The sequence below is a fragment of the Spea bombifrons genome, chromosome 12, assembly GCF_027358695.1.
Source record: "Spea bombifrons isolate aSpeBom1 chromosome 12, aSpeBom1.2.pri, whole genome shotgun sequence".
Classification (NCBI taxonomy): Eukaryota; Metazoa; Chordata; class Amphibia; order Anura; family Pelobatidae; genus Spea; species Spea bombifrons.
Window position 1 is genome coordinate 2,177,279 of NC_071098.1, and position 24,182 is coordinate 2,201,460.

General features: G+C 43.0%; 1 protein-coding gene across 1 annotated transcript in view; it reads right to left on the reverse strand.

Moving 5' to 3' along the window:
* Positions 1-882: 882 nt before the first annotated feature.
* The window catches only part of LOC128469790 (opioid-binding protein/cell adhesion molecule homolog), a 170,015-nt gene continuing 146,715 nt past the window's right edge, over positions 883-24,182 (reverse strand). Inside the window, 7 exon segments of the mRNA XM_053451587.1 lie at positions 883-1,623; positions 1,626-1,694; positions 2,607-2,758; positions 4,149-4,269; positions 5,609-5,743; positions 9,778-9,903; positions 19,382-19,614. Coding sequence (XP_053307562.1) covers positions 1,553-1,623; positions 1,626-1,694; positions 2,607-2,758; positions 4,149-4,269; positions 5,609-5,743; positions 9,778-9,903; positions 19,382-19,614 — 907 coding nt within the window. The 3' untranslated portion in view covers positions 883-1,552.

Here is a 24,182-nt window from a genome sequence, read left to right on the forward strand (position 1 = left end):
TAACTGCTTCACAAAAATTCAAACGTGCTTCCCCCTTTCAGAGCAGATCAAGGGTCCGAGGACTGCGAACCCTCGACAGAGACCCGCGGTAAACTTTTAACACCTCTTTGCACCGTTTACCCCCCGATTCTGCTGTATCTGGAAACGTCAGACCCCCGTCGGGAGACACAGACCCCTAACGTGATTTTCTTTGTTAACACAGAGCCGTTCTCAGCCCACAATTCCCCCTTAAACGTTGTAACGTTCTGCAGGTTTCCTTTGGTGTAGGAGTCTCACTCATTCTGTACTTTCATCTCTAAAAAGGTTACAATCAGAGGCAAAAACTCAAAGGGTAGGTGGGTTTCTGCGGAAAAGCCTGAACCATCACACAATCTGCTCCTGGCTTGGCCGCCCAGCTGACATTCTCTGCGTTTGGTTGAATGTATCAACACTTTAATTATACGGGACAAACCATATTGGATACTTTGTATGCGCTATACAATATATAGGTTCCGTAACGTTTTAGGATTATGACATCATACACATTGACTTTCAGTCTCGAGCTGTGTGTTGGCCGCTGGATCATCGATGACTTCACAAACCAAACTCTCCACTGGGTCTGTAGGCTTTAACCACCTTGAGCGACCCACCTACCTACATACCTACCACCATATTCATATCTCAGAAAGGACTACGGGAAAAAAATGACTTCCATTATTGTACAGCACACCGAACCAAAACATATGTGCATTCGATATTACGACTTTTATGAAGAATGATTCAACGGTGCTATAATATCCACAGGATCTAGAGGAAGGAGAGGGAAGGTCTTCTGTAGAGCTGGATAAACAAAATATCCACAAGGTGTTGTAACTGGTTGAATGGAGGTCCACTGTTGGTTCCGTGAGTTGGAGACCAATGTTCTTTTGTAGGAATGAGTTGAAGATCGGTCACATGGTCATCTACTTAACAGAACGGAGGGACACCACGCTGATAGATAAGCTGTGGAATTAGTACTCTTGCTATAAGCAGGTCATCTGCAAATTATTTTTGACCGGTTGAACATGAATCCATTGACTGTATTATGAGGCAGGTTTTACTACATCCCAAAGATATCTTTTCTCATGTAAAAATCTCCCGGCTCCGTCCGGGCCGTTAACTGTGCTTTCCCCCTTTATGGCTTCCACGGACGAGGTGAAGCCATTAAAAGGGGCTAAAATAATGTTCAGTGTTTTCATCAATGGCGGTCACAATCCTGTTTAAAGGTCAGTTAGGCGTCCTCCCACCTTACCCTCTGGCATCCATAAAGACCTTCAGTGCATCACACAGGGAGTTACGAAGACACCAACACAAGAAACCAACCCCAGGGCTCCCCTGGGCTCTGCATTCGAGAACCAGACAGAAGATAACAGGGATAACCAGGGCGACCTTGTTTTCACCAATAAATGTTAGAATCCAGTGGAACGTCAAAGCCCAAGGGAGTGCGGGGTTATGGGAAGGAGACATCTCCTCCAGTTTTTGTGAAGTCGTTCCGGCAGAGGTGGGGAGATGGAGAATCCGTTGCATCCAAGCATTATTGAGCATCACCCACCACCGCCACCACCGTCTTCTGCTTCATCAAAACATGGTGAGCGAGTAAAGAATAGAACACCAGAGGCAAGTGGCAGCCAAGGCTGCCGACGCTGAGCTGCTTCTGTTATGTACGGCTCCGGGACCTGCCGAGAGAAAACGCTCATTAAAAACACAGCCCAGGAAAGCGCGACCGGCGCGCCAACAAACCGGAGCATCTTTTACAAAAGAAGACTCCTCCAAAAACAAGGGAATTGGAATTTAATGCCTCGGGGAGTAAAACAACTTCCAGCAGAGAAACATGTTTCTCAATTAAAATACATCTCTAAACAAAGGGATGCGGGCGAAAGCCGGAGGGATGTCGAGTTTGGTGAAAAAGTATTAATTTGCATAAAAATATACAAAAAGTAAGTTCCTACTGACTGTAGGAAGACAATAACTCAGATTATTGGGGGGGGGGGGGAGATTGTTTATAATTACTGATGAGATTTATTAAGCCACGCTTAATAATTTCCTGTATGCTTTAATAACTAAACTCTACACGGGAGACACGGACGCCGTAATATTTTCATTAGAAAGTATAATTTCCCAAAAAGCACCTGACTGTCGCATTCTGATTGGCTGATTCTGATTGGCTATCACTCTAATATCTTTTAAATACGTTGTAACTTTTTTAAACTGGTGCTGGAATAGGAAGCAAAGAGCGAGAAGGGTCATTCGATCTCTGCCACGGAAGCCACGCTAGTAACCAGGCAGGAATAAATACTCCATTTAAAAGAACGTCTGATCTCAGCGCTGAAAACCCTTTATCTCTTCACGCTATTTCTATGAGTTTTGATTTTTTTTTACGTTATTCAGCTTCCTGGTTTCCGAGCTCCGATATCAAATCTGCCGCCAAATCTGGGCTATTCATTTCATTTCCCATGATCCCTCAGTACAGATTACTCTGGAGTTGTAGCCCGTTTCCTGGACCGCGCATGAGCCTATATCAGATGTCAGTTGAAGTATTTTTTCTGATGGTAAATAATTTTAACATCATGTAAAGTGTCATCGCCCACCGTATAATATGACGCTGGCGTTACTGTTTCCCAGTTTGTTTGAGGCGACACAGGTGTAATTTCCATAATCTTTCTCCGATACATTGAAGAACGTCAGGACGGACATGTGGTCTTTGCTCTCGATCCGCACCCCGTCCAACCCGTTGGCCAACCTAAAAAAAGGAAACACGTAAAACAACCAATCAGAAATCCCACATAAAAGCAAAGGATTAACCCTACCAGGTCAGAGTTATATTACCGAAGGATTTTAATAACTAAAAACAAGTTGATTTGCCTCCTTCTGGCTAGAGGCAGAGACATGCGCCATCTACTACATTAAGAGGCATCTGTCGGCGCGTCCGTCCCTCGGGTGGGAATCGCTAGCGCTTTTAACAAACGGGAAGGTGGCTTTGTGGTGACAGCCAATTCCCTAACAGATGTGGACAGAGGTGCTTTTCACTTAGAGCAACAAATATATCATCAAACCTTCAGTATCCGCCAGACGCCGGGGACCGCGAGCAGACAGCGGACCTCTAAGGAACATTCAGCTTACCTTCCGAAGCACAAACTTTAATTCCCGTCCCGTGTATAACTCTCAATCAAAGCTACGTTTATATTTGCTACTGAAATAGCAGCCGCTTTATACACCTAAAAATTCCCTGACTGTATTATCGACTAACACTTCCGCTGGGAGGCCGTTCCATATGCCTACCCTATGCATGTTTAATTCTACTAAAAATATTACATTATACTAAAAAAATAACAAACGGAAAACGAGACACATTCCCAAATACACATCTGCAAGATGTCCAATATACGAGAAAGAAAAGGCTAAGGGAAGCAGACAATAACCGCCGCCAAGTCCTGGAGCGGTTTATCCGACTGACGGCTTAGCGAATAACCCCTGAATGTGATCGCTCCGCTGTCATTGTCCTAACAAAGCGCAAATGTTAAAAACACAATCCTATCCAATAAAAAGATAAAATGCTGTAGAAATGCAAACGTTCTAAAAATGTTTACAAAGTTCCCTTTTGAATGCAAATTAGCCGCAGAGACCAAAAATAAAGCTATAAATCTACTATTTATATCCCGCCCGGCTCTGGTCACGAACCGATTTAGTGTTAAACTTTAATTTCCACTTCCTTACAACTCCAACACAAAGATGGAAACTCACAGAGCGCGGCTGAAATGTGTAATTATACTCCCTGCATTAGTGTCAGAAAATAGCAGGGAACCAGAATCGGGAGGTACAGAAATATTAGCGGAAGGAGCAGCTCGCTGTGCACCCAACACAACCCCAAGGAGCACTCAAAGGAATAACGGGCTACGGGAAAGGCAGGCGTGTATCAAATGACCTCGATACAAAGTAACTAGAAATGTATAAAATATAATACCTTTAAAAAAAATAATATTGTTGATTAATTGGCGTCTGATTACAACACAAATTAGGGTAAAGAATGCATAATAAATGTAGCCAACTGACAGCAAATAAAAAGAATGTTACAGAAAAGAGAGCGTTTCCCAATGAGATATCGCGGATATCCTAGGAAGTTTATTCCGTACCTGGTGTCTTCTTTGTACCATTGGAACTCCGCCAACGGAACGGCCAACGCCGAACAGCGCAGAGTCCCCTTCTGTCCTACAGAAGCTCCGGTGTTTCTAGTGTCAGAGATGTATGGAGGATCTAAAAGGAGGAGAAGAAAAACTAAACATGAGCAGCGAGACTAAAGTATTATCTAAACGAACTGAATAAATGGTTAGAAGACAGAAAGACTTGGAGGCAGAAAGTTCTTCATAAAAATAATATGAATCTGTGCGTGGACGGATAATTGCCTGGTCGTGTTATACCCCGTCAGACTGTCTGCATGTATTACGTATCGGTATCTCTTCTTTAAGATATTATGAAGGTTTGTGTTTGTAGATTAAGGCGTTTCGAGCACCCAGCAGGTGGAAGGCGAACGTCTCGCACATACAAGTCTTTGGACAGCCAGGTGCCCACCTTCCAAACATAAGATCGTCTGAAGAGACGCGAAGACATCCTTCAGATTTCCAGGCGGAGATGGGAGAGACCGACGTATTTAACACCCCGCCAACTGCGCGGAAATAGAAACCTTTCAAAGTCTGAGCTTCTGAAGATCTTACTAAATATAAACCCTCAGATTATAACACGTCTGGAATCTGTTAAATTTGCCGCACGGATCCCGACATCTGATATTCCTGCTATTTGCATAATTTCATTACTTGAAGAGTGGTGGGGAAATCTGTGGCCGTAAACTGCACGGCCTTGCTTTGCCCCCTTAGTGTTTGGGGGGCGTCTCTGAAAGGTTGGTTTATTCCCGTTACGCTGTCGTATTGTCCTATACCAAGACTTGGCAAACCAAGCGGTTTATGAGCAGCCCGGTAACAGAAGGTACGGATATCAAAGGGTTGTGTTTCTCTTTGAAAAAGGCCCTTTTTGGGTAAAGTTTAAAGCTTTGGAAGCTGGTGGAACATCTGAGATTGAGTCAGCGTTCCGCGGAGATGTTGAACATTCTGATTCATCTTCTGTTAATAAGAGGTCGCTGGTTGTGGCAAGGCCTCCTCTAAAGCTTTACCCCTCTGAAAGCAGCTGGGATTGTGGGGAGACCGGGGGTAAAAAAGGAGGCTGAAGCTATAACAGACTGCAGATACCCATTTAACTACCTGAGAGGAGCCTGTGGGGTTTTAATTATTTTTATAGGATGCAACATCCTCAGCCAAACACAGAACATCCTCCTCAATGTTATTTTCCCAAAATGCGGGGAGATTAAGGCAGAAAAATAATTTTCTTAGACAGAATCAAACTTTGTGTATAGAACAGAGAAGAACAGGCAAGAAGGAAGCCTTTCCACCGAAGGTCTGGAAATCCTGTTGATCTACTCATTCCCTTGCCACCATCCATCACATGCGCAGAACCCGACGTAAACGAGAGATCCTTAGCTTAGGTTTGTGATAAATCCTGGACCTCGAGCCCCAAAACACACACAAATCTCTAAGGTTCTTACAGTTGACGGTAACTTTGACTCTTCTGACGTCTGGGGTCGATACATCGTTGGCAGCGCTGCATTCATATTCCCCCGACTGCTCCTTGGTGATCTTTGTGATTTCCAAATATTCGTCTTCGCTGACTACTCTGTGAGCTGAAACAAAGTAACAAGTTCAGGATCCGTTTCACAGAGCGGCGGGAACACGATGTTAATTTAATCTTAATCAACAAACTAATATTATTACTGAAGATTTGCCCCCAATCAACCCTGGCGCGGAAGAGAGCCCCTGAAACAATACTTTGCATAAACGAGGTGACCACTTACTCAGATCAAGAGGATCAAAAACACAACGGAAATGCCAAATTTATTCCCAGCGACTTCACCAGCGATGGGGAGAGACGGTTCATTAGAAAACATTTCATTAATATATTCCCTTTTTCATAAACCCAACACCTCCTCCTCAATATTCATTTCTTAACAATTCAAACTATAACACAAACCTCAGAAGTGCCCTAAATCATAATTATTATTATTAATAATAACAACAATGACAATATTAATATTAATTGGCAGTAATTCCAAAGACATGTTTATAACTATAATAGTGCACTTTATATCTATCGGCTGTTAATTCTCCTAAGCAGTAAACTCCTTAAATAATATTTTTAAATGTTCATTGCTTTCTTATTATATCATTACATAGCGGGGTTAACATACGCACAGATACATAAGAAGCTCCTATAATATATTTGGTGATGTGGCCATGCAGGTTGTCACGGTTGTCATCCCCCCCCAGTTTGGTATGGAGAGAGTCCCTTTTTTTTGTGAAAATAACTCTTTATTATTATAATGTTAGCAGCCAAAGATATTTTTTACATTTCCCTGGAGTTTGCATGTTCCTTTTTCAGAGAAAAACCAGTTAATTTGCTTGGTAACGTTTTGTTGGCACCGTGTTAACTTTCCGCATTATCTCAGTATCTGCGGCGTACGAAGTCAGTCACGGGGCCTGTAATGCGTGTCTGAGACGCACTAAATGTCGGTAAAAAGCTTAACGCTTTAGTCCCGCTTGCCTGCTCTCTGCATTTATATATAAATAGCGCCGGGCTTTGTTCAGGAATCGCAGTAATGGCGGGCGTAAGCGTGATGAGGAGGGTGCCGCGCAGTCACGCAGCTCTGGAACGGGGTCATAACCAAAGAGTCCTTCGAATGGGTTCGGTTTCCAAGGCTTTCCACTATCCGGTGTACGGGAGAGAACGTTATCCTCATCGGACGGTAGGGAAAGTGGTTTTGTTACCATGCCAACCAATGGAATAATCCAATCATCAGAAACATTCCATTGGTTGCTACTATGATAACATTACTTCTCAAACTCTGCTATATAATAATATAAGTAATAAAAAAAAATACAAAACATATAAATAAAATATGTATAGAAATTCAAGTCTCATAAAAATGAATTTTGTTAGACATTTTAGGGCGCTTGAGCTTAAAGAGCGAGATGAAGGATATTGTGATAGAAACATTTCAATAAATAAAGGGATTTAACAAAGAACGGGAGAATAGACCAGAATAGGTGAACGCGTTCATTTTGGGCAGACGCCGCTGTCTGTTATTGATCTATTTTTTAAGGGTGTGAGTCGGGGGCTCCCCGAATTCATTTCATGTGCGGTCGCTGCGTCTAACGCTGTTCTTCATTACCAATTATTTATTAATTAAAGAGTCGTTGTTCATGTCGCTGCAGAGTCTAGCATTACATGTGACCTTAACATCCAATATAAAACCTGTGCGGTGTTTTCTTATAACAGGGAGTCTTAATGATTAGTAAAGGTGCCGGCGCCGACGCAGAATGTCTCCGGTGCCGGCTGCCTGCCCTCCCCAATGGCCGCCCCGACGTAGCGCACCCCGGCTGAGCTGCTCGGTCTTGGTGTTTGTTCTCGGAGCAGCTGTGCGCCTCTGGCCTGTTATTCCAGCATCAAACAGCCGCCTGTCTCTCTAAATAATGCACCGAAGTCGGCAGCGCAGAGGAGCGAAGGTTTTCACAGCTTCCAAGCCGCTCCGCAGCGATTCGTGGCCCCCATGGAGCTGCGAATGCTGAGCTGGGAATACATCTCTAGAACAATTATCTGCACATAAATAGCTCCCTCGTTCCTTGGAGGAATCCAGCGCACGGACCGGGGGGCGCTCCCCCATTTCCTTGGGGGCCGATTGTTTGGTGCGGCATCAAGGCGTCTCGTTCACATCTATCTCAGGGCTCGTTACCGACCACAGTCGCTCCAACCTGACCATTGCGGGGGGCTCTGGGGGTCTGAATTCTTTCTCCATCCTCCCTTCCCCACCTCCTGGACTTCAGAAACATGTCATTTTTTTAATACTTTTTCATTCCTTCGCTCTCCTCTTCCTTACTTCTATTACCACGTTTCTGTTTTTAGCTCTTTATCTCCTTGTCTCTCCTCTTCGTGCCTGTTTGAGTTTAACCTCCTAGCTGTCGGTTTCTCTCCTGTTCACAGAGGCTGCTGGGAATCTTGTAAAATAAAATATGTAGATTTTTGTTTTCTCGGATATTTTGCACTCAGAACCTCTCGTACAACACCCCCCCCCCTCCTTTACATTTTGGCCAGGGTCTCTCCACTCCTTCCTCCTTAAACCTCTCGTCTTTTTTGCTTTCCTCCCGACTTGAGCAAGTGACAGAATGGGGACAACAGACACAGTTTTTTTTTTTTTTTTTAATGCCAGCCGCTCAAGGGAACTTGCGGAGAAAAGATTGGGAAGTAGAACTGTGTAGAGTTTTAATTAGATCTTACACTTAATATGCAAATGAGCATGTCCTTCTCAGGTTGTGTAAAATGAGAGTTTTATTTAAATGTGAGCCGGGTTTAGAGGAGCTAATTAAGCAGCAGATCAGAGACAGAAAGTGCAGCCTTGAAATCCTTTTAGAGTATTGTGTTACAACCCACATGTTATTTCTTTCTTTTTTTATCCACGACTTTGACGCTCTATAAAACATACGCGACGCTGACTTTGGGACAATATTTCAAGATGGGATTATATCAGACCTTTTACAAATGTCTGATGCATGTAAGAGCAAAGCCTGACATTCACAGGAGTAAAGAACAAAAAACAACGAGTGAAAAGCTCTAGATCGCTTCTAGATACTGGGAGTGAAAAGCCAATGAGCCACGGATGCTGGGCTTTGAATTCTATTCACAAACATTAGCGATGGATACAATGTTTCCCATGAATATTTTTTGGGAGAGGGTCTCAAAGATCCTTCACCCCGATATCTTAGCTGTGGGGAGACTCGCTTCTTACTTGGAATCATTTTTTCTTTCATTGCAATGACAACCCCCGTAGCTCCGCTCTCCCTCTACGACTCGGTCTCTTGTTAGCTGACCTTGCTGTGAAGTTTCCTTGGCATAATTACCAAGATTAAATATTATGCTCCAATTAAAACCTACCACCAAGGGAGACCGGAGAGAAGTACGTGTGAATCTTCACACAGAGTCAGTTCTTTATCAAATCAACCCTTTTATATCTCTTCTCCCCCAAGCAGAGCCGTCGGGGGCACAGACTCACCTCCCTCCTGCGCAGGCCCTTTTGGGATATAACGCTCTCCCCACTTTACCTTCTCTGCTCATGAACATTGGAAATCCTAACAGTTTAACTATTCTAAAGACATCATTCACGTATCTCAGCACAAGAAATGGGGGCACAAGAAATGATGCAGACACATGCACTACAATCGGAGAGATTTAAAGCCCTCGATATGCGTGATAAATAAACGGTTAATTAGCGTGGCACTTAATGCTCATCCTTTAAACCAGTGATCCTCTAACTATGGAGTCCACCAGGTGACCTTCATGGAGATACCTAACGCACATGTGCTTTCGGAAACATTTTCATTTTTTACCATTTCGCATGGATTTCCCGGGTTTTATTGGTTGATTATTGGAAATAAGACAGTGGGAGAGAAGTCAACAGATTGAAAGAACTTTACAGAAATACATTTGGAAGCAGCCATTTAGCTCCAGGCACCCGGGACGTGCATAATGTATGTGCCCGTCTGCCTATTCAGAAGAAGGCTTCTTGACACGCTGATCGTATCACCTGCCAAGTGGCTCCGAATGAAACGCTCCGCGCATCAGATTAAGAGCCTTCCAGTTGTCGCAAGTCAGAAATAAAATACTTACACTTCCCAGACAAATGCTTCCATGTCACCGTTGGCTCGGGTCTGCCAATGGCCAAACACTGAAGGTCGACTGTGCTTCCTTCATTCACTGTCACATCGGACGAGATATTCAAGATCCTAGGAGGAACTGGAAACAGAACAATACAGAAACAGGTTAGGATGTCCGAGGAAATCTAAAAGAACCCTAAGAAATAAGACACAAAAAGTACAAAACACTGCTGTGAATAGAAGAAAATCTCACTGTAACTAACGAGCTGTACCCTGGAATGTGTATATTTAAAATTTATAAATTTAATTAAACCAAAACTGGACTTAACAGCCAGATCATTAATATCCAGAAATGTTAAGCAACGCTTAATAATACAGCTTAAGCTCATTTATTTCACAAAAATAAGGAATACAAATGATTGATTTTGAATGACCTTGGATGTTGAATGTAATAAGCTCATTCCGTACCATGTCACAGCAGCTATTTCATTTCTGACCCTGCATTGATGTCGGGAAGCTATTCTCGGTATCTACCACACTTTACACACATATTTTAGACTTACATGGCCCAGCGCCGAATATTTATCTGTTGGCTTCAGCAAAAGCATCACTCATCACTAGACGTCACCCATAGGCTTTTAATAAATGATTCCCTTTGTATATCATAATAAAGGCAGGAATCAGCGAGAAGGAAAAACATTGAATCTGCAGGGATTCCTTCGGAAGAGAAGAACTCGGAAACCAGTATGGAGTCTGATCCAGCAGGGAGGAAGATGGCTTCTATCACAACACGCAGAGATATAATGCATTACCCACCCTCGGCAGAGCTGTGGTGCAGGCTGTCCTATTAACATCTCGTTAGATGCTTTAATCAGAGTCCCGGGAACATCATTAACAATCCCTGGGGTATTTGACAACCGACATCTAAGAACTATACAATTGTACCTGTCGCCAGGTAGAGGTGGCAAATCAGCTGAGGAGATACGGAGTCTACAGAGCTGAATGGCCTGGAATTTATTGGATGCCGTGAACATTTCACTTAGGAGATCAGCGTTTGGTCTGGAAGTCTTATCTCCAGAAAGAAACGCGAGACATTTAGAGAAGATTTGTTAAATAGTGCAAGATACAAAGTATCAGGGAAACTTCTAATTGTTCTCAACATGTAACAAAGGGTGATTGCAGCTGGCAGACAACAAAACAGCACTCAGCAACAACTATGGGGTCAGTGAGATTCACTTTCACACGAAGGAGAAGATCCCAGGGGTGAGTAAAAGCAGATGGACCCGCCTGGGTGCAAAGATCTGCCTGATTCTGACTGCCAGCCTCACTCAGATGCATGTAGCCATGAAGACCAACCTCACGGCGTCCATGTAGACATGGCAATTCCTAGCCCCATCATATGGCATCCCAAATGTTATGAGGAATTGACCAAAGACAAATAGGTCTTTCCAAACCAAGTGAGGACCCCAGGAACTCATTATGAAGATCTTCTGAAAGCCTCCATCCAGACGTTGGTCTATCAGTTAGCGGCTACTTCATCATACAGCGCAGGTTTATAATCACAATTTAGGGCACAATGATCAATATTAAACAGAATGCGCGGCACGAGCTGCTATCGTTAATTGTTCCAAATGAGTATTTGAGGGCAGCAGCCATTCCAAACTTAAAGAAATCAGAGTAAAAAAATTAAAAAATCTCTTCTGCGTTAATTATGTTAATTTCACAATTCTAATTTTAATTCATTCAGATAAGTTGAATTCAATTCCGTTTCCGCATAACGCCAGTCTCCTGTCTGCAACGCAAGCGGGATCCGGTCTGATCTCAGGAGAGGTTACAGTGTCCTCTGCTCTACGCTTTATATTTTATTTGTTTGCAACCATGCTGCAAAATGACAACTTCTACGTAAATATGAATTATTACAAGGCCAATGAGAGGGCGTATGTATATATATATATATTATATATATTATATACAATATATACAAAATCTTCGAATTGAACAGGTTGATTGCCTGAACATCACGCTCACAACTGCTGTGTTTTCTGCAGGACAGTCCAGATGCTCAGCGCTGTACCGCTGTCCTTTTGCAGCTCCCTATCTATGTGAACCTGATTGCCGCTCTTCGGGGGAAGGTTGCCAGACAGTCCAGCCCCTGGCCCTGCCTCCAGCCTCACTCTGCCCACCAACAGCCCCGCCCCTCTCCGCCTTCAGCCAACTACTTTCCTTCCACAAAGATGTCTCAGTTCGGACACTGAAAATGTTGTGGGGTATAAGTTAGGCCACGGCTATGCTTGGCGCTATAATAATGTGTTAATGTGTTGCTTTTGTACTTGTTATTTTATTACTGCTTCTGTCGTTATCACAATTCTATTGTATTGTTGTAGCCTGCTGGCAGTTATGCAGCTCACCCCAGTAACTGCCCCCCCCCCGCACTCCCGTGAGTCTCCGTGACCACATACACTTGTGCCCAGCAGGAGTACATTTACTCCAAAGCCTGGAGCAGCCACCCGGTGTAAACGGCTCACACTACGAGGAAGAGCACCGCAACAGCCAGGGACCTCCCGCTAAACCCCTGATCCCATAATATAATCCACTAAGTATCTTAGGAATTGAGTAAAATTCTGTCTAAGATGATTTCAAACTGATTATAGCATCTAGTAATTTCCTGGAAATCATGGAATTCTAGGTTATTATTTTGTGCATTAATAGTTATTTGTTTAAAAAAAAATGTTTATTAAACCCCAGTGCCCAGGAAACTGTAGCTCTGGAAGAAAAACGTAATTGATGAATCCTTTATGTAAAGGGTTAACTAATTGATGAGTGCTTTACAAATAGAGTCCCCTTTAGTATCTTTTATTTTGATTTTAACCCCGTAGAGTGTGAATTTGGTCTCTTGATGAAAGGCCAAGCAGGGTGTCTGTTCCTGAGCGGGGTGATTATTTCACACACAGCCCGCTAGTCAATATATCGAGGGGCAGAATAATTCTGGCTAATTTCGTTCTCCTCGTGTAATTTAAAGGCACGGCGCCGTCCGCCGCGTTCTGCCAGCTTCCCATCATAAGAAATAAACAACAGGCTCAGAAAACAATTGGCAGAAACTATTGTCTGAATTCAATAGCGATCCGCGCGGCCGGGATAAACATGCCTTCATTTGTCACACTGATGTAGACCCAAACTGTTGATCCCGAGACTCTGATGTCATTTTAATTTAAATTATAAAGAGAGGCAAACAATTTATTTTGCTGCTGCGAGCAGCTCTCTCCGTGAAAGCGGCTTGTAACTCGAAAAAGCATATTTCAAAGCGAATCCGGAAAAAACGAGCGCCATGTAAAGCGACTTTTTTTTGTGGTCAGCGTTGGGCCGTCACCACTGGAAACGGCGGAATCGTGACATTTCTGCAATTTAAAGGGAAAGCGTGCAGAAAAACTAAAAGGTGAAAGAAATGTCAAATCAGTCACTAATAATGCCGACGATGCAATTATGAGCCAGTAATGTGATAACCTTTTTTGAGTGGGAATCAGTAACTTTTTACCTTTTTTAAGGGAAAATCTGCATCTACAAAGCCAGAGCCAGTTGGTACACCTTACTGAGAGAGTGGTAGATAAATGGAACTGCCTCCCAGCAGAAGTGGTAGAGGGTAATACAGTGAGGGTATTAAATATGCATGGGATAGACATACGGCTCCTGAATCTAAGACGACTGCGGCATTTTCATTGCAAAAAAAGTGCATTTGATTAGCATCAGATAATCAGACCAATTGCTTTAAATTAGCATTATCCTGAGATCTCGGGGTCCGGGGTTTGGCCGTCCTTTACTAGCAGATGTTCCGCGCTGGGAATTATTTATTGTAAAATGAATAAGCAGATTGTTTAAGATAAATAATGTTTCACCTCCTCGGCGTCTTCATTAACCACAAATTTAAAGGCTAATTTCACCCAATTATTATTAAAGGGCCCGTAAATCACCTTTCATGATTGCAGTCAGTGAGGTGTATGTGGTTGTGTTATCTCATGGCTACAAGCGCTACACGTAACTGAACGTATGACATCATCATGAAAGTTACTGCCGTTCTAAGCTCACTAAAAACACAGCTTTTTTGTACCGTTTTTCACCAAAAACACATTTCTGCAAAAACAACCATCATTTTCTAATCATCTCCATGTATGTATCAGAATTCCACAGGTCAGTGGCTCAGAAAAGAAGAAAGCAAAACAAGGTTGTCTAAATAATTAGAACAACAATTTTACTCAACAAAGTATCACCTTTTTTAGATATTTCACAACAGCTTTAAAGTAACAATTCTATCCCCAAAACAGAGGTTCCTGCGTAGCGCTAGGCGCGTACTTTCTGTTCTACGGACACATTCCTTATCCGCGAAATATTAAACTGCCCTCATCCTCCGCCAGCCTGTATGGCAATGATATAGTTAAATAATGCTGCAAATATCTCCCCAATCAGTTTCCATGCACACGGGTACAGCGAGCGGTAAGATAATAACACTAATTAGGTGGGCACAAAGCAGCAGGTGATTGCTATAATGAGCCATATTTAACCCTTTCTGATTAAGCAGTGCGTATCTTGCCTAAATTAGCAGAAGAAAGATGGCAATCATATTCTAGCTGCCCTCTGGTTACCCCTGTGAGGTTTGTTACCCCCAGTATTTGCGAGGATCTGATAACTAAAGATATACGGAGATTCTTTAATGTTTCACGTCAAAATGATATATTTTTATCAGTCGAACCTCTATTCCTCTATTTTTTGGACAAACATGTCATTCGCTTGCAGTTTTTATAACGCCCCATAAAACAGACAATGATCGCGGGATTGGTTTTCTAGAATTTCTAAGTCGGTCTTCCTTATTAATGGATGTCGGCAAATCTCAGAACTCGACTTCTAAAAATGTTGCTGGTGGCAAAAAAAAATTTACAGAAAGAAAAAACAGATTCAGTCAATAAGATGGAAATCCAGAAGATGCAAAATACCCCACATAGAAGCGATTTCAAATTGGGCCTCAAAAAGGAGTAAAATTCCTACTTGACTCAAAAATGGCCTCTGATTTCTCCCCAATAAGCAAACTGTAACTAATCGCGTCCTTATAACCTGTTATATCCTGTATATTCCTCATATTATATATTATATACTCTCCCCCCCGTATAACTAATCCCGTCCTTATAACCTGTTATATCCCTGTATATTCCTCATATTATATATTATATACTCTCCGGCCGTATAACTAATCCCGTCCTTATAACCCGTTATATCCTGTATATTCCTCATATTATATATTATATACTCTCCGGCCGTATAACTAATCCCGTCCTTATAACCCGTTATATCCCTGTATATTCCTCATATTATATATTATATACTCTCCGGCCGTATAACTAATCCCGTCCTTATAACCCGTTATATCCCTGTATATTCCTCATATTATATATTATATACTCTTCGGCCGTATAACTAATCCCGTCCTTATAACCCGTTATATCCTGTATATTCCTCTTATTTTATATGTTATATACTCTCCGGCCGTATAACTAATCCCGTCCTTATAACCCGTTATATCCTGTATATTCCTCATATTATATATTATATACTCTCCCCCGTATAACTAATCCCGTCCTTATAACCCGTTATATCCCTGTATATTCCTCATATTATATATTATATACTCTTCGGCCGTATAACTAATCCCGTCCTTATAACCCGTTATATCCTGTATATTCCTCTTATTTTATATGTTATATACTCTCCGGCCGTATAACTAATCCCGTCCTTATAACCCGTTATATCCTGTATATTCCTCATATTATATATTTTATATACTCCCCCCCCCGTATAACTAATCCCTTCCTTATAACCCGTTGTATCCCTGTATATTCCTCATATTATATATTATATACTCTCCCCCCATATAACTAATCCCGTCCTTATAACCCGTTATATCCCTGTATATTCCTCATATTATATACTCTCCCCCCGTATAACTAATCCCGTCCTTATAACCCGTTATATCCCTGTATATTCCTCATATTATATATTATATACTCTCCGGCCGTATAACTAATCCCGTCCTTATAACCCGTTATATCCTGTATATTCCTCGTATTATATATTATATACTCTCCCCCCGTATAACTAATCCCGTCCTTATAACCCGTTATATCCCTGTATATTCCTCATATTATATATTATATACTCTCCCCCCATATAACTAATCCCGTCCTTATAACCCGTTATATCCCTGTATATTCCTCATATTATATATTATATACTCTCCCCCCATATAACTAATCCCGTCCTTATAACCCGTTATATCCCTGTATATTCGTCATATTATATATTATATACTCTCCGGCCGTATAACTAATCCCATCCTTATAACCCGTTATATCCTGTATATTCCTCATATTATATATTATATACTCTCCGGCCGTATAACTAATCCCGTCCTTATAACCCGTTATATCCTGTATATTCCTCATATTATATATTATATACTCTCCCCCGTATAACTAATCCCCTCCTTATAACCCGTTATATTCCTGTATATTCCTCATATTATATATTATATACTCTCCCCCGTATAACTAATCCCGTCCTTATAACCCGTTATATCCTGTATATTCCTCATATTATATATTATATACTCTCCCCCGTATAACTAATCCCCTCCTTATAACCCGTTATATTCCTGTATATTCCTCATATTATATATTATATACTCTCCGGATTTCACATCTTTACGGCTCTTACTGTAAAGAACTCTTTTTGCTGCTTTAAGTGAAATTCTTACATTCTGAATGGATGAGCTCTTGTTCTTTGTCATCTCAATGAGCAGGTCCTCAGAGAACGGCCGGTAATGTCGCCGTGTGACCCCCCCCATGATCATTTATCATTTAGTTTTTTGCTTTATAACTCATACGGTGACCTCCTACTCTAGTGCCCTCCGTCACTCAGGTCCCGGGTTTATAGTTAATGTGCGGTCAGAGATCTATGTAGGGAGAGGGTTAATATTATTTGCTTTTATCCCAAAGCCAGTAGGTCCCCTGCTGCAAAGAGACGCGCTTTGCCTGCTTGTGCCGCAGACAAACGTCTTGGTTTTAAATAGAACTTTGCTGATTGATGAATCCAAGCAGCAGGAACGAGGTCTTCTCTGACCATTCAGACGCTCATTAAATGAGAATTATCATCTTATTACAAGTTATGTTAATTAAATGGCGCATGCTAAGAAACTGACCGTGACGTGTCCCTGGGATGGAAATGAAATGTACGCCGGGTACGGCATTTTCTTTGTTGCTGCTAGAAGCTGTAGGTGACTGCGGTCACAAGCAGGGCACCAGGAGCACAGCGACGCTTTACTGCTGCCGAAAAGGTGCAACGCGGCCCGCAGGCTCCCACCTGAAACTATGCAGGGTATGGAGTGCAATCTCCTGGATTGTAGAGAGACTTTCATCATCTTGACATGATCAGCATTAATACATTTACAGTTTTATGCTTTTCAATTAGTGGGGCCTCGCCAGCCGCCATGTAACAAGTCCAACGCTCCTCTGATACACGCAGCGGGATGGGGCGCTTAAACTGGCCCTTTAAACTTCGACTACAATCCAGAAAGAAAGAAAAGGCGAGACTCCAGGAGCTGAGCCGCCCCACGACCTCTTACATTCACTCCAAGAAATGCTTAACGGCTTAAGATCCCCTCCCTGCCCTCAAACCTTAACTATGAAATCACACGGCCCCGTGTCATTAACCTTGCTTTGCCTGTCGGTCCGACAATTAATAAAGGACAGGAGGGAAGTTTATTTCAGAGCAGGAGAAAAGTTACAACAGGAGACCGCAATCTAACACTACAGGGTCAGGGGCTGAGAGGGTGGTAGATAAGGGGTACAGCCTCCCAGCAGTGAGGGAAGCCTGGACATCAGGTAACCCAGAATACTTTATCCAGATGATTCGGTTGAAAAGCAATAGAAAACCCTGTTTTTTTTAATGTGATTTCATTTTTATTTTTTACCCATTAATTCACCTTTTTCTGCCCTCTCTCCATCCAGCTGTTTATTCCTTTTTTTCCTTCATTCTCCGACCCGCGGCACTTTTATTGAACGCGCTCATTCTACTTTTAGGAATTGCCCTGCATTTTACCAAATTGACTCAATATTTCATTATTCCCGGCAGCATTCGCAGGAACACAAATCTATTTATTTTTCTACAAAAGCAGTCGTCGTACTTTTCTGGCTAATTGCTTTTTTTTACAATAAGCTGATCTCTGACGTAAATTAACAGGTTTTTTTTTTTTTTTGCCGAAGACCCTCACATAAGATGAGCTCCGTGATCATTCAGCCTGCGCTTTCAACAGCCTGGCGTTTACTAAAAAGATCTGCTTTTTAAGATAATGCTCAGCTTCTCAGAATATATATATATATAAACATTGTTTTCCGGGGCAGAGACCACACTGAGCTGATGCTTTATGGCAATGCAAATGAAGTCCGTTCCTCCATAAACGTTCATTAGTCAGAGAGTCCACAGGTTGATTAAGACTGAGCCATTCTATTGTTTACCACATGCAGAATGCTAATTGTCTAAGTACTGGTGGAAAATGGTAAATTTTCAGCAATCGGCCCAAAGCGTACACGTTACCCCTTACCTGTCCACGAATGGATTGTTGGATCCCTCCAATGAGAAAACATACGCACATTTCTTGTGTTAGGCTGAAGATATTTTGTAAAGTGTGTTTTTTTAACCATGTTGTGCGGTTTTTATCGTGCAGGATGGTGAACCAACTAATCCACCGAGCTCCCAGCCATGTTTTTATATTGGATTAAACACACCGCCTTCTTAGTGGGGAATGGTTTTGTTCTAACTTTCTCCTTCAATGAACTGGAGACTGCCGAGCCCCGTTTGTTCCATTTAAATCCCCAGAAAGTTAAGAGCAAAAATTAAATTACCACGGGATATTCACTACGCCGCGTCTCAGCGGCTCAACCAAACAAATCTTTCCTGAGAGGATTAGAAAACTTTCATTATCTTCCTGCAAACCTGACCTGACCTCGGATCAAAAATTACCCAAGAACCTGGACAATGAAATCAGCGAGAGAGAGAGAGAGAGAGAGAGAGAGAGACGTGCGGATGAAGGATGGCTGAGATCTCAGGAAGATGGGCTATAGATTAAAACTTTATTTACGACACCCCGAGGATTTTTTTTTTGCCGCGGTGATTAAATTATCCGTCCCGGCGTGATCAGGTGGGCTGTTAAACCTGAAATGATGCCACGCGGAAATTCTGTTTGCAACGGGTAAATTGGCAGAAGTAACCAGAACTCTAAAAAAAGTCCTGCTTCACTCTGCCACGTTAATCATGCGATAGAGACCACTTGACCATGAAAAGCCCACCAGTTTCTTCTGGTGGGACCAACCTAACCCTCACTCCACCTGATCTCTAAGGGAATAATCCAAGAGCATTCTCATGTATGGTGGCTGGTAATAAAGTATCAGGTTGGGGTAGATAACCTAAGGCTCTCCAGGTGTTGCTGGATTACCATCCTTGGAGAGACAAAGTCCAGATAGACACAGCCTGAATTCAAAGACATCAAGATAAAAGCGTCCAGAAACGCAAAGCCTTACCCAGGACGATGAGATGTACGCGGGATGTTTTCGGCTGATTGTCCGTCTGCACAGAGCAGGTATAAGGTCCATCGTCGTAAATGTTGACGTTCTGGATCTCGATGCTGTACTGGCTCTTAGTGTTGGCCAGAAGCACCACGCGAGGGTCTATTGACCACTTGTCGTTGCCGGTGTACAATATGGTGCTGCGGTTCAGCCAAGCCACCCGCGTCACTCTGCTGTCCACTGTGCATCTGCGGAGACAGAAAGGAGAAGAAATCCCAGTAAGTTGGAGTTAGAAAGACAAACAAGCAACGAAGAACATCGTTAAACATCTTGCATTCTTATCGCATCCTCACCCATCCATCTGAGAACCTAAATAAGAGTCTGCAGAATGCCGGAGCTCTCAGCAGCTTCTTCTTCCACCTCATATTCCTTCTCTACTCTCTTATTGTTGGAAATGCGATTATTCTTAGAATGTAGAATCATTCTGGGCGGTTTCTATGAGAGTCTTCAACATGCGCGAGAAAGGGACCTACACTGTTCCTTGGGTTCTACACAATCAAGTATAAGACCTGGCAAATCAAGTGGATTTCAGGCATTTTTATTTCAGAAATAGGCTTTTTTGCGCGGGTTAAGATTATCTTCCCCGCAGTCACCTGCCACCTGTTTTTAGAGGCACAATGAGTGGATTAGAGGTTGGTTCCGTGGACGAGCGGCAGGCTCCTAATCGTCTCCATAGATAAAGAACCTCGTTAGACCAACAAACTAAATAGGATTTTCAGCAGAGATAATTTCAGATATTAAATGCAATTACTAGAGCTATATTCAGTCCTTCAATCCCTTTAGATTAAAAAATATAAAAAATGAAACCCGTAACGACCAAATCCGACAAAAGCTTTCAGTGACTTCGTCTACGGAGAAGAGGACGTTCTTTTCAGTGAGAATTCTAAGTTATTGATCGCGTTCTATTGCTATTTATTAAAGGGACGTGATCATGAAAAGATGTTTCGTGTCGTTAACCTGTCGCTGCTTGTTTCACCGGCTGGCGGAATGGATCCGTTTGGATATTTTGGGGAATTCCCCTCCAGCTCCCGTGATTCCTGCGCCAGTTCGGTTGGAAAGATTTTAAAAAGGTGCAAACGGAGAAGCCAATCAGAAAGGGTGACAGGTGACAACACTGTAAATAAAATGTAAGTATCTCGCCTGTCCCCCGAGGGCCGTTAGGACGTCTTTCCAATGAAGAGTACGACGCTGGGTTATGTGTATAAAAAGAGCGTGAAGTTTTATCTTTTTGAGGAATTTCTCTGAGATCCCGTTTCTCACCATCAGCAACCGACGGAGAACAATAAGGTTTGACAAATCCTCGCATTTCCCAGATAGTGCAAAAACTACCGACAACCAGAACAGTAATGGCAAGACGGCAACGCAGACAGGGCAGGCGGCAACACAGACAGGGCAGGCGGCAACGGAAATATCGCAGGCAGCAACGGAAACAGCGCAGGCAGCAACGGAATCAGCGCAGGCGGCAACGGAATCAGCGCAGGCGGCAACGGAATCAGCGCAGGCGGCAACGGAATCAGCGCAGGCGGCAACACTAAATGACCCGGCTTTTTTCCTCTTGAATGAATTCGGAAATTGGTTCAATATATCTAGAATCGGTTCATGATTGGAAGATTTTTTTTTTTTAGACAAAACAAAATCCGGAATTAAGCGTCGGCTCGGTGATTAATCAAACGACTCCGGGGATTGTGAGCAGCGCAGCAGGACGGCTGGTTGACAACTCGCTAAGTGCAACACCCCACGTGGGCGACTGATGGATCGCGGCCCCTCACAACGATGAAAGAGATTGAGGTGAAATAATTACGGAATAATTGTGTTCTTTGTGTCCTGCTGGAGAGGCCAAGAAGTAACTTCGTATCCTTTCGGCACAAACGTGATTTCCGTAGTACCCGCCGAGGAGGAATAACAGCATATATTCGTGGATTCATCGTTACCGGGACAATATCATAGAAAGCTGAGTTTCTATATGATTTGTGTATATAATAGAAACCCAGACTCTGCCAGAGGATCGGCCCCATCCGGCCCCCGTCTAGTCGCCCGTTTCCCCTGCTGTAAAGACTCAAACCTTAATCAGTCGTTGGTCTCGTCTTAGATTCAGGAGCCGTATGTCTATCCCATGCATGTTTAATCCCCTCACTGTATTACCCTCTACCACTTCTGCTGGACGGCTGTTCCACTTATGTACCACCCTTTCAGTAAAGTCAACCCTTACATTCCATCTCAGCCTCTGACTTAAGTAAATTAATTTTAAGTAAAATCCTTGCAATTAAAATATATAAACTAATAACAAAACTCCGAATCTGCAGATGATGACGGGGTTAATAGGCAACGCTCAAAATATGTCTCCATAATGAAGCATAAAAATGTTCTGGGCATCGATGAACATGTGAAGAGGAACACAATCCGGCTGATTACACGCTACACGTCACGGCGACACGCCGCTAATTTCATTATGGGGGAGAGGGAGCTTTGGGCTTCATTCGGGGATTCGGGGCTGTTAGGTGTTGTGGCAGAGAGGGGTGCCAGGCAGCTAAATTACGGCTTGTGGCTGTCAATTCCCTGGGCAGGGAGCCAGGAACGGCCGCCTCTCACTCCGCATCAACAGCCACATCTGCTGGGATGACGGACCGGCGAGTGGCTGCCAACACCACGCAGAATCATCTTATTCATCATTTCAACAACACCTTCCGCTCCCCGCTCGCTCCGTCCGCCCGCACTAAGGCACCTCTTACCTCTCACGCCGGGGCTGGCAGCCGTCGGGGAAAATGTGTTTTAACACCTGATTGAGCAGAAGGTTTCCGCATCACATAGACACTGGATCCATGTGAAGAAGAGACCTCTGAGGTTTGGAAAGCGTACGCATTTCTTCTAGGTTGACCAATAAAAGGCATCGTAAAGACTCCATGTTTTCTGGAGCCGATTCAGCGAAACCCACTTTCCCCAAACGAGAAGAAGAGGTTATTGTTGCATTTTAATAAACGGATACAATTTATTACATTAAAAATCTTTCTTCCCTACTTTTTGTTGTCCCGTAATGCTGGGACTTGCTGCTGGGTAACAGGGTTACAGATCCAGGAGTCAGTGAACTCCCACATCAGACCCCCCCCCCATATCTCCTATATATTTAAATATATAACGGGATTTAATAAAATATATAAAGTATAAATTAAATATATAAAAGGGCTTTAATAAAGGATGGGAGGGAATTTATTTCAAAGGAGGAGAAAAATTACAAGAGACCGGAATCTAACACTAGAGAGTCAGAGACTGAGATGGAATGGAAGGAGGTTTTACTTTACTGAAAGGGTGGTAAATAAGTGGAGCAGCCTCCCAGCAGAAGTGTTTGAGGGTAATATATGCATGGGATAGACATACGGCTCCTGAATCTAAGACGAGACCAACGACTGATTAAGGTTTGAGTCTTTACAGCAGGAGAAACGGGCGACTAGACGGGGGCCGGATGGGGGCCGATCTGCCGGCAGATTCTGTGTTTCTAAACATAGCGTTCATATCTGGGCATTAATATTCCTTTAAGGCTTATGTTTGCTTTAATGAAACACAATGCTGAACAGGCGCTGCAACATCTGGCGCGATACAATTCTGTACATAGAAAAAAAGAACGGATTAATCTAAAGCCAATTAAAATTAAAAAAAGACATTTTTGAACCTTTTTGGCCATTTTTTAAATAACTAATATTCCTGCTGCAAACTGCTATTTTTGAAGATGTTACAAAGACTGTGTTTTGTACTTTAAGACCAGTCGTTGGTCTCGTCTTAGATTCAGGAGCCGTATGTCTATCCCATGCATGTTTAATACCCTCACTGTATTACCCTCTACCACCCCTGCTGGGAGGCTGTTCCACTTATCTACCACCCTCTCAATAAAGTAAAAGTGCTGCTCTGAGCGAGAATCCAATTTGTTGAGTTTGGCGTCATCACCATAATTAATTACAGACTTAATTGTCGGCTGATTGTAAAGAACGTGAAGAATCCATTCCCGAGTATTCAAGCAGCGCTTCGTGTTACCTTTCTACCATGTACCTGATGTAAAGCAGGTCACATTATACGGTGATGTTCAATCAGCTTCTGTGTCAGTAATCAAGAGACCTCACCTGTTCCTGGAACCCCATGTAACGGAGGATGCCGGCGATACATTCCCTGCCCCCCAGGATAGCGCACGCCACGGAGGGAGCGCCGGTGCCGCTGAGGATTGCGGAAGGCAGAGGGATTTGTGCTCAGATCGCAGCTCTGCTCACACGTCTCTGACACGCGTGTTTATTCAGTTGTTACACGTTTTGGGGAGATGAGTTTCTGATTAATTGCTTATAGGTTTTCTCTGTAATTTCCCCGGCATGCGCAGATGTCTGCCTACTGCAAGATCGCAACGGCGGGCAGCTACCTGGGGCAGAGGAAAAGTCCCCCCAAATCAGACGCATGCATCACTCCTTTCACTGCTTTTTGAAGGAATCTTTCAGTCTTAAAAAAATGACATCTTATAGCAAATGCTTATTTTTTTTTTTTTTTTTTTTTTTTACAGAGATTGTGGTAGATAAGTGGAACAGTCTCCCAGCAGAGGTAGTAGAGGGTAATACAGTGAGGGTATTAAACATGCATGGGATAGACATACGGCTCCTGAATCTAAGACGAGACCAACGACTGGTTAAGGATTGAGTCTTTACTGCAGGAGAAATGGGCAACTAGACGGGGGCCGAATGGGGCCGATCTGCCGACAGGTTCTGTGTCAATTTTGTGAGCAAAG